Here is a 10,419-nt window from a genome sequence, read left to right on the forward strand (position 1 = left end):
CAGGTCCCAATTTATAGAAGACGAACCAACTTGCATTCGACGGACAGACAGCTCAATTGCTTCTGTCTGGTGGTTTTTATCTTATTTACTAGCTTTTAAAGGTGACTGCTATACGGTACAGGTGAATTGTGTGGGTTGACGGCAGGATGGCTTCTCAAGCAGCTCTACGGCGCGTTGGAGCTAGAGCTCTGCAGCATGGGGTCAGCCCCCTGTCGCGACGGCGATGGGCTTCGACAGGTTCAAGTCCAGAGGTGGTGGACCCTTTCAAGAGCAAGCCTTCTAGCACAGTTACTCGGATAGTGAGTTATGTTTGACTTTGCGGCTGTTCTGGCAGTTGATATATCCGGGACTGACGGTATGACTAGGAACATGACGACCTGCCAGGAAATCTATCCAAGCGGAGCGACCGCTTCGTGGAAGGAATCATGCCTTTCATGGTGCCTACGTACGTCCGACCAACGCCGGTGATGGCCAGGGGAAGCGGCTGTTACCTGTGGGACATGGAGAATAAGCAGTATCTCGACTTCACGGCTGGTATTGCGGTCACCTCTCTCGGCCATTCAGACCCAGGGCTGTCGCAGGTCCTATCAGAGCAGGTTGGTAGACCTCAGTCATAAAATTGAATATGAGACTAATTGAAGGCTAGTCTGAGATATTGATACATGCATCCAACCTCTTCCATAACAAACATACTGGCAAACTGAGCCAGGCACTCGTCAGCACTACTCTAACCTCAGGAGCAATGCGGACCGCCACACAAGCGTTCATTTGCAATTCTGGCGCCGAAGCAAATGAGGCAGCCCTTAAGTTTGCCCGGAAAGTAGGCCACAGCCTCGATACTACCGGCGCAAAGCATGAAATTGTCTCCTTCCAAGGATCGTTCCACGGCCGAACCTTTGGTGCTCTATCTGCTACTCCAAACCCCAAATACCAAGCTCCATTTGCCCCCATGGTCCCCGGATTCAAGTATGGAAAGTACAACGACATCGAACAGCTGCCAACCTTAATCACCGACAAAACATGTGGTGTTATTGTCGAACCAATCCAGGGCGAGGGCGGAGTGAACGTAGCATCCGCGGAATTTCTCGGCGCTCTCCGCGCACGATGCGACCAGGTCGGAGCGGTGCTGATCTTCGACGAGATACAATGTGGTCTCTCTCGCACAGGCAGCCTCTGGGCACATGCTCACCCTTCTCTCAAGCCAAGGGATGGCTCCAAGGCCGCTCATCCCGACATCCTCACTACAGCCAAGGCACTTGGGAACGGTTTCCCCATCGGTGCTACAATCATTTCCTCTGATACGGTAGGGAAATATATCAAGGTTGGAGACCACGGAACCACTTTTGGCGGAAGTCCACTTGCCTGTGCCGTGGGTAACCATGTCTTGACCCGTCTGGCCAACAAGGACCTCCAGGATTCCGTTAACTCTAGATCCCAAACCCTCGTCAAGGGGCTGAAACGGCTTCAGGAACGGTATCCCGATGCTGTGTCTGAGGTCCGAGGTCGAGGTTTAATTCTCGGTTTGCAACTTACTGCTCCCTATGTTAGTAAGGTTGCTGATATCCTTGGGTCGGCAAGGGATAAGGGGCTGCTCATAATCTCTGCTGGAGAAGGTTGCATTCGATTTGTTCCCCCACTAGTCATTACTGACGCGGAGATTGAAGTCGGACTAGGCATTTTGGACGAAGCTATGAGCGAGGTTATCAGCCAGGCTTAGACTGGAGTTCATGGGTAATATGTTTCAATTCTCGGTTTCAATGCTCCTTTTACATCGGACATGTTTAGATATTTCGCTGAAAGACGCCTAGATATATCAATCTATAAGAGCAATCTTTGCCATATCAATTTGCTATAATGCCGCTCATTGCAATGTAATCTAATCATCATAAGCTATCTACAAGTATCATCAACATAGAAGGGGGTATATAAAGAAGGTATATACATTAATCAAAACCACCGATAATAATCACGGAGTCTTAGCTCCCTCTCCTATACCCATAAGCCCACCAGCCAACCCATCCATCCGTCTATTCAGTAAGTCCTCATGACTCGGCAGACTCGTCAAACTCGCTTCACGTCGCAATCCGGATATCATCTGTTTCACCCGCACCAAGTCATTCTCACTGTAGCTTGCATCGTCCGAACTACGCAAGCTCTCTTCCTTCTTAGCCGTAATAGATGAAAGAGATAACTTTGCAGCATTCGGCCGACGTATATTTTTCTTTTGTGCAGGAGCTTTTTGTTTCAGGGGTGAAGTGGCAGACGCTCCGTTTGGCTGAAGATTAGGCAGCGATGATGAAGGCGAAGGAGATATCTTGGTCATTTTCAACATGCTGATTTCCAGTGGGCCGTCTTCGTCACCAGATGATTCGCTTGTTAAATGACGTTCGTGGTGACGGTGTGACGTTCTCCCATTACTCTGTTTGCCCGTCTCGACGTCTATCGTCGGGAGTGAAGGGCTGAGACTGGATATGGCTCTTTGTTGCGGTGCAAGAGAAACCCTAGAGTCCTTCATCTCATTAGAGCTAGTAGCACCAGTTGCATTGAATATCTCTGTTATCCATCTGGCGGCCCTGAATACATGTTTCCAGCCCTCGGGGAAAACCCCAACAATGCTCATAAACCCGTGAGATATACCAGGTATCAGGGTCACTTCAACATGCTCCTTTTCATCAAATCTCTTTCCAGGCTTCTCAAGTCCTAACTCCTTTCGTTCGCGAAACCGATGGAGTTTAGCCTGTCTAAGGCGTCCTGCGAAAATCACTGTATCATCTACCAGAGGGTCTCGTTCCCCTGTCATAAAGTAAGTCTTTGGAAATTGTGCCAGAAGAGCCTCCGGAGCAAGCATAGGGGAGAGAAGAAAATCTGTGCTGAAGTCCGGACGGTTGTAGGGGCCAATGTATAGAATTATCATAGCCCTCATCATCTCCGGGGTGAGGATACGGTCATTAAAGTAAGATATCATGGAGGTAACAGCAAGCCGAGTCTGCAGTTTCTTCGGCTTTGTTTCGGCTAGCTCTCTCGTCTGCGATGCAATGGTTGCTTCTCCAGGTTGACCAGTCATGACTGTTGAAGAATCCATCGGGAAATCGGTGATATGATTGAACCCATCTTTTGCGGATGACTGGCGATGACTAGTATCGTCCGCGAGGTCATCGTCTGAAGGGCGAGGAGTTGACGGCGTTAGTTTATAGTAATCCTCGCTCTTGCGCCTCAAGATATTTCGATTGGTTTTCCGCACCCCCCTTTCCCTAATCAAAGATAACTCTTCGTCTGTCATCCAGCTTCCCATATTCAGGTCCAGATTCGGATATACTAGCACGAGACCAGCAGGAACAGGCAGAGAATCCTCGCCTCTCCATTTCCGGGAGTCTGTACTACCGGATTGCAAAATCATGAGAGTCAGCCCTGCTGCGAGACTTCCTCCAGCACTATCACCTGCCACTATAATCCGCGGGCATGTCTTCCCACTCAGTCCTAAACACCTCCCCCGAGTCATTACGATGGTGTGGTACACATCGTAACACTCATTTAGAGCGTATGGATACGGGTACTCAGGCGCCTTCTTGTAATCAAGGCTGAGAATCGGGACGCCGGTCTTGCCAGCCCAAGCAAGTAAGCGGTCATCACTGACCCGTGGACCCATGGCAACGAACCCGCCTCCAGGGATATCAAGAACGATATCTGTCTGGTCACGAAGAGTGCTAAGGGGCCCATCAAAATAAAGCCATGCATCGACCGGATCCTTGTAGGACGACTCTCGAGGTCGAGGTATCCGGATAGCAACTGGATCACGCCGGCAGAAACGAGGCCGAAGTAATTTGGAGAGGAGCGAAAGGTAAGGAGTACCCAACTTATTCCACGAGACACGTAGATGTTCCACGGTCAAAGTGGCTCTGACTTTTCGCACCTTCTCGTCCGCCTGTTCAGCAGCAATAAGATAATATATGGAGAAGACCAGGGATGCCAGATCCCTTAGCCATTTCCGACGTATGTTCATTGCTGTCCAAAACCCAGCATCAAGCGCAGTGACTATCCAAGTTGCCCGGAAGTAAGAGCGAGAATATAGATTTGCAAGCGGCTCTGGGGACTCGAGGCCGACTAGTTTGGCAAAGTTGCGAGAGACATAGAGTGTCAACATCGTCATGACGGTGGCCTGCCATGGTGTCATACGCCGATGCAGCAAAGACGATAGAGCTCGGACTCCTGGAGGGCCATTCTTGTTTCCCCTGGCATAATGAAGGTATGATTAGACACAGCCCTGGTAGATAACGGAGAAAATGGTTCCGTTAAGCATACCTTAGAAGGTATAATAGCCAGAAGGCAACGACTGCAAAGACCTGGATCTTTCGAAACTGGGTTGAAGGTCTGCCCAGTACATGGTCTAAAGGAGAAGTTAGATATTGATAATTCCTTCGGAATAAGTAGCCGAACGCATACCTATCATGGCTTCAGCATACCTCTACCAACAGTTGAAGCTAGATGTAAATCCACGAAAGTGAAGATATACCGAGAATGAAGGAGCGCAGCTTGAATCCGAAGCCTCCGGGAATTCATTAACAAAACATCACCAAGCACCGAGGCAGACAGACTGAACAAAGTGATAGAATAAAATAATATCTAATATCCCCAGCTTCCTCTTACCGTTTCAACCCCAGGATAGCAACCGTTTTGTCTTCAGCCTCACGTTTTCCATCGTGGGCTAAAATCCTTTCTTTGAAATGTGTAGAATCGAAGGATTTCACATGCGCCAGCATGTGAAAAAACCCGCATGTGATACCAACTAGTTAGTAGTATTACGTCACATCGCGATCGCAATTTAATAAAAGGACAACGAAAGATTCATATTTAGTATATTAAATATGAAGTTATTATGTTATACTAGATCCAAAAAAAAAATATCGTTGGCGCCGTCGCTAAGTCTGTGACAAAGGCAAAAATCAAGTAGACGGTAAAGTCTATGTCTTCTGGCAATAATCTCGCCCATGGGAAACCTGCCAATTACATAACCAAACTTCAAAAACCATGCTCAAAAGACCTGCAATGCAAATACCTGCCGAGTCACTGACAGTGGTTGCTCCTAGAGAAAATTCTCGTTCCTCCTTCGGTACGCGATCCGTGATCTCCGCGAAGGTATTGACATATACCAATCCGCCCAGGAGGCCTTCCCAAAAGACAACCACGAAAACAATGTATACGTTTGGTATAAAGTTGAACAGTGCGTGTAGAGTCAGTAGGCCAAGATTGAATACCTGGAGAAACGATGGGAAGTACAAGTCGTGGATGCGGAAGAAAGGGGTTGAAGACCGCGAGATGAACACTCCGGCTTGGTAGATGGCATTGTATGTTGGGTAAAAAGCGCGGAAGTGTTTGAAGGGGCTTTCCTTAAGTGGGAACAGGAGGGTAGGTGCGACACCTTGGTTAATGGTGTATTCTGCGATATAGACGAGTAAAAGCGGAAACATGCTGTCGCACTTTGTTAGTAGGTTATAACAAACAATGCGGTGGTCCAGCTTACAAGGGAAAGAATAGACTCTTAGCACGGCTTAGGTTAGCTTTGAACAGCTGCCATGATAGGCCTTTATCCTGTGGACATGCATGCTTCAAGTCGTCGTCGTCCACAGCAGCAGCAGCAGCAGCAGCAGCAGCAGGATCCGCAAGTAGGCATTCCCTCCCATCATTAGGATGTGGTGGAGGCTCATCGGCTACTGGCTGCATATCTTCCCGTGTATGCTCTCCCCTCTCAACCTCTTGAATAGTTTGGTATCCATTCCTCATCTGCAGCATCGGCCCTCTTGGCAGTATACCGAAGAAGCTTATCACCATCACCGCCGGTAAAAGTGCTGAGGCCAGAAGGGTCGTCTTGACCGAGAAGCCAAAGGATGTGGTAGCCAAAGCATAGGCACCAGCTCCCACTAGCCCAGCGGCGCCCGTTCCACTACCCCATGCAGCCAGACTAAATGGCCCATAGAAATGGGTGAGACCGAGAAAACTGAGCTCCCCACCACCGCTAGATAGACTAGCCAGCATTACTCCCACCATCTTGGTTGTTATTGAACCACCGGCAGTAGTGGCGTCGTAGGCTGGCGATAGGGCAACCAAAAACATGCCGAGCGTAGATAGCGCGACGAATATGAGTATACGGACAGGATAAGGAACGATATGGATGAAATATGGTGCGCATAACTTGGTGAAGAAGGACGGGACCACGTCTGCGAGTAGAACAACGCCCTTGGGTACGCTGGGACCGACGAGATCGAGTGCCGCAGAGAGAATAATGACGTAGAGAACATTATTTATTAACCCTACAGTATTGATGGTTAGAGACAACATTCCACTGGAAAACCACACGCCCGTTTCATACTTACCGAATAGCCAAAACGCCGTGAAGACTCGAGGGTCGACGCCGTTGAAGGCAGCGCTGAGCTGGTGCCGGAACCTGCTCCAGCTGGAGTTTGGGGCGCATGGTAGAGGCAGCATCGGCGGCTCTAGTACCTACAGGGTATCGGATTATTCAAATAACAACAGCTGCTCCTTGACTGCTTCTTCTCTTCTTCTCTTCATCTCACCCTGCTTGTCGTCGCTTTTACCGCGGACGTTGATGTTGAAGTTGAACTTGGAAAGTGATCATGTGAGGCTCAAAAGCCAGACGGAAACTAAATCTCGACATCAACGACAGCAACTACTACACATGAACTGCATTAACTGTATAGGCCATCGCAGATCAATTAAGAAGCTAGACGGCAGCATCGTCATGGCCTCGATATGCCGTCTGCCGTGACGCTGTCAAACGTGAACAACCCATGCTGTGGAATCGGGCGTCATTATGCTGTCCTCGCAACACGCTTCGGGAGGCTCCAGGTACAGAGAGATCCCTGGTGGCACATATATTTATCATGTTGTTGGCTAGAATAAATCGGAATAGAGACGAGAGTGATATACGAAACTTTACTCTGCTGTGTGCTGCCTTTCTTCCTCTTTTACTCCGGTTTTACGGCGGCTCCTCGAAAAGGGTTGTCCTCATGGGTGTCGTGGATATATTGCTAATGCCACATTTTAGACGTTGATAGTTATCGCGTCACTGCACATCCAAAAACAAGCCAAAATTGCGGTAAGACGTGTGCACAGTGCAGAGGATTCATCAAGCTAAGCGCAACCAGCTAAGGGGGAGAGATCATGCATTAGCAAGTATTTCTGCAGCACCATGCAGCTTGCCACTGTTTCGTGTAACAGGCTGGCAAGTATAATGACGAAGAAGAATATGGACCGCGTAGTTGATATGAGGCAGCACGCCAAAGAAAGACTCACGGAATGGGAGACGACTGGGGCAAGGGGGAGCTCAGCTGCCTCAGCTGGGCAGGGGAACGTATCGGTATATATCTCCGCATCACCATACGGGGACAGGAAGATTCGGCTAGCTCCCTGTGCTGTTGATGCCGTGATGAGCCTATTTCTTTTTTTTTTTTTGCTCTGCAGGAGAGAGTTATGGGAGTATGGGGTAAAGGATGCCAGCATGCGGTCAACCTCGCCCCCGGCGCGCAGTCCCGTTCCCCCCAACGCCCCGCAACGATCCAAGGGCTCCTTGGATTTAAATTTAGGAGCTTTTATCAAGAAGCTTGAAGTGAGAGAATGAGAGATTTGAAGATTCGAGTCAATATGCAAATCGGGAACATGTTCATCCAAAACATAGGCACGGTAATTATATATTCCCCCCATATTTTTAGTATTATCTCTTTACTAATGTATAATGTATAATATAGTATATTAACACATGAAATAATATGTCTGCACACAAGCCATAAGATGAATTCGCTCCTATTTTAAAAGAGCCGTGCATGGTGAAGTAAGTCCTACGATGAATGCAGTGGCCTGTTCCAATTGCTATGGTCCTACAGTAGAAGGGATTGCAGATCAGAGCGAGCGATTTTTAGCTGCAGATACATCCGGCGAAAGTCGAAGTTGGATTATCTTTAAGTACGGAGTATAGATAAATGGTATGCATGCTCGTCATATCAGTCTTGTGCTCAACAACGCATCAAAAAGAGCTCGCAGACGATCTGCAGGTGAAAAAAGAAAGAAAAGGAAAGAAAAGCCTAAATCCGGCGGCCCTGCAATGCTAAAAAAGATTAATTCCACCTTGTTCCATGTCGCGGACTTTGATGCAAGTGCGTGCGTCCCCCCCTGGGAATAGGCCGAATGGAGCGAATCAGTTGGTTCCGCACCAGCTCGGGCATCAGCAAGGCATACGACCCCCCATTACACGCCGCACAGGAAAAGCCGTGACACACGATATCGCTGGCATAAGCTGACGGGGGCCTCTCTTGCTGGGTCTTTGGTCTTTGTCGAACCTTTACGAAACAAACATAACATTCAGCAGGGATCAAGCTAGTTTACCCGTTAAGTTACTTAGGTTAGGTAAATTTAGCGTCCTTCGGCGATGTGCTCAGGGCTCCACAACCGGCTCTCAACAACGCAACAGACGGGGAACGAAGTCATTGGCCCGAGAACAGTCGCCAGCTTTGTCGAAACGATATTATCATTTGCTGCTTGTTTGGTTTGTTGTCAGCATGGAGCTTGACAGCTCGAGCGTGCCTTGGTACTACTCTTCGCTTCCGGCTCGTTTTCGGTTTGTGGTAAGCTCCTGATACACCGAGCCAGGAGGACCAAGACGACAGCGAGACGATACTAGCTTAGTCTAGCTACCAGGGTGTATACACACTCTACAGCAGAAAGGAGTAGCTCGTGAGGGTTTTGCTTGTTGTATGATCCCTCTGGGCCATGGGAAGACTGCCCACTATACAACAAGAAGAGAGAGGACAGCACGGAGTACCTAGACGTTCGCTGTAGGGATACATGCACAAGCATAGCTAACTATAGGCTAAGGCTGGCTAATATGCGGTGGACTCCCTGCTGCATCGCTAACTCCACCAGGGAGCAATGACAAGTTTGCCAACCGCGGCCTGCATCTGCTGGTGTGTAACCTCCGCACTCTTCTTTTCTTCTTCTTCCTCTTGTCGTTCACTCCAGAGGCCATCCATCTCTTCCTCGCGCCACATTCCTACTCTTCTGCCTCCCTTTGGTTTGGCCAGCCGAACGACCCCAGTGCAAAGCTACGATAAGAACTATCGACTATCGACTATCGAACTACAGACGCATGGATAGCTCCAAACCCACAAGCAAAATCCAAACGAGAGCCTGGACCCAAGAGTTGCGCGCGAGTAAACAAACGGAATCGCAAGCTAAGAGAAAATTTTCGAAAGGGAGCAAGAAAAAAGAATAACAACAACCAACAAAAAGAAATAAAAACGAGAGGAAAAGAAAAGAAAAAAGGGCAGAAGAAGAGAAGGAATTTAATAGAAGGAAAAAGAAAGGAGAAGGAGAGGAAGAAGGAAAAAAAGCAGAAGAAAAAGAAAAGAAGTCGTCCCTAACAAACTGCGCTGAAAATCTTTCGACCTGGAGCGGCGTTAGTTGGAATAACACGCTCGAGAACATCCATATATACAACTCGCCCTGGTTTCCCCCAATGGATCCGTCACAGTCAGCGTATGGCCTTCGACATTCAGCGTACGGTAGGCCTCGAGACGGCCACAGCTCGTCTCTCCCGCCTCGACACCACCATCCGCCACCGTCTCTGCCCACGAGCCATGCCCAACAGCCGCATTTCGACCCGATAGCAAGTTCACGGCGAGAACCATCAGGCGGTCACTTCTCCTCGCGCCATCATCCACCGCATCCGGCCGCGCTGGCATACCCATACCCTCCCCACGATAATAATCCACCCTCGCATACGCAGCAGCATCAACACCAGTATCAGCAGCAGCACCCGCCCCATCACCACCAGACGCAACCTGCGCTACGACAGAGGCTAGATGGTCCAGCGCGTGAGCAGACAACAACTGGCAAACATGAAGCAGAGGAACCAAAAGGAGCTCCAGCTCCCAACGGGGTGAGCGTTCGCCGAGAAGGTAGGGCAATCTATATCTTTCTTCCTGCGTTCTTGGTCCTCTCTTTTCTTTTCTATGCCATCTGCCGTCTGCATGAACATAGAGTTTTGTTTGTCTCTGGCCGGTTCCCAAAACGACGGTTGCCTTTGATGTGCATTGCATCGCAGACGAGACCATGGCTGCTGCTTTCTTCTGGCTTGCACAGCTCCAGGTGGACGGGACGAGCCGGACGAACTACAAAGAAGAAGAAAAACAAGAAGAGACGCCTGGGCAGACCGCTCTTTTTTTCTGCCAGCGGAGAGCGGAGAGGGAAGGAGAGGAAGCGCTCTCCGCCTTCCGCCCCCTTTTTGCCCTCTCTCTTGCGCTTTCCCCTACCGCCTTCCGCTTTCCGCTCCTCTCGCTATTCCTTCTGTCTTTGTTTTGTTTTCTCTCCGCCTTTTGTTCTTTCCCCTTTCGAAAAGGCTTGGCACGGCTC

General features: G+C 49.2%; 3 protein-coding genes across 3 annotated transcripts; 1 reads left to right on the plus strand and 2 right to left on the minus strand.

The window, feature by feature from the left end:
- Window positions 1-146: 146 nt before the first annotated feature.
- On the plus strand, window positions 147-1,717 carry MGYG_02227 (hypothetical protein; the record flags this gene model as incomplete). The annotated part of the gene is made up of 3 exons (XM_003174648.1): window positions 147-299; window positions 366-596; window positions 647-1,717. 3 exons carry the CDS (start codon window positions 147-149, stop codon window positions 1,715-1,717), a joined length of 1,455 nt encoding a protein of 484 aa, XP_003174696.1.
- Window positions 1,718-1,966: 249 nt separating this feature from the next.
- MGYG_08963 (hypothetical protein) lies at window positions 1,967-4,557 on the minus strand (the record flags this gene model as incomplete). Its single annotated transcript, XM_003174649.1, has 3 exons — window positions 1,967-4,229; window positions 4,300-4,384; window positions 4,461-4,557. The coding sequence occupies 3 exons, from the start codon at window positions 4,555-4,557 to the stop codon at window positions 1,967-1,969; spliced, it is 2,445 nt and encodes an 814-aa protein (XP_003174697.1).
- A 401-nt stretch (window positions 4,558-4,958) lies between these two features.
- Window positions 4,959-6,480, minus strand: MGYG_08964 (hypothetical protein; the record flags this gene model as incomplete). The annotated part of the gene is made up of 3 exons (XM_003174650.1): window positions 4,959-5,466; window positions 5,519-6,305; window positions 6,369-6,480. 3 exons carry the CDS (start codon window positions 6,478-6,480, stop codon window positions 4,959-4,961), a joined length of 1,407 nt encoding a protein of 468 aa, XP_003174698.1.
- Between the last annotated feature and the right edge of the window lie 3,939 nt (window positions 6,481-10,419).

The sequence above is a fragment of the Nannizzia gypsea genome, genomic scaffold (genome assembly GCF_000150975.2).
Source record: "Nannizzia gypsea CBS 118893 supercont1.2 genomic scaffold, whole genome shotgun sequence".
NCBI classification, from domain to species: domain Eukaryota; kingdom Fungi; phylum Ascomycota; class Eurotiomycetes; order Onygenales; family Arthrodermataceae; genus Nannizzia; species Nannizzia gypsea.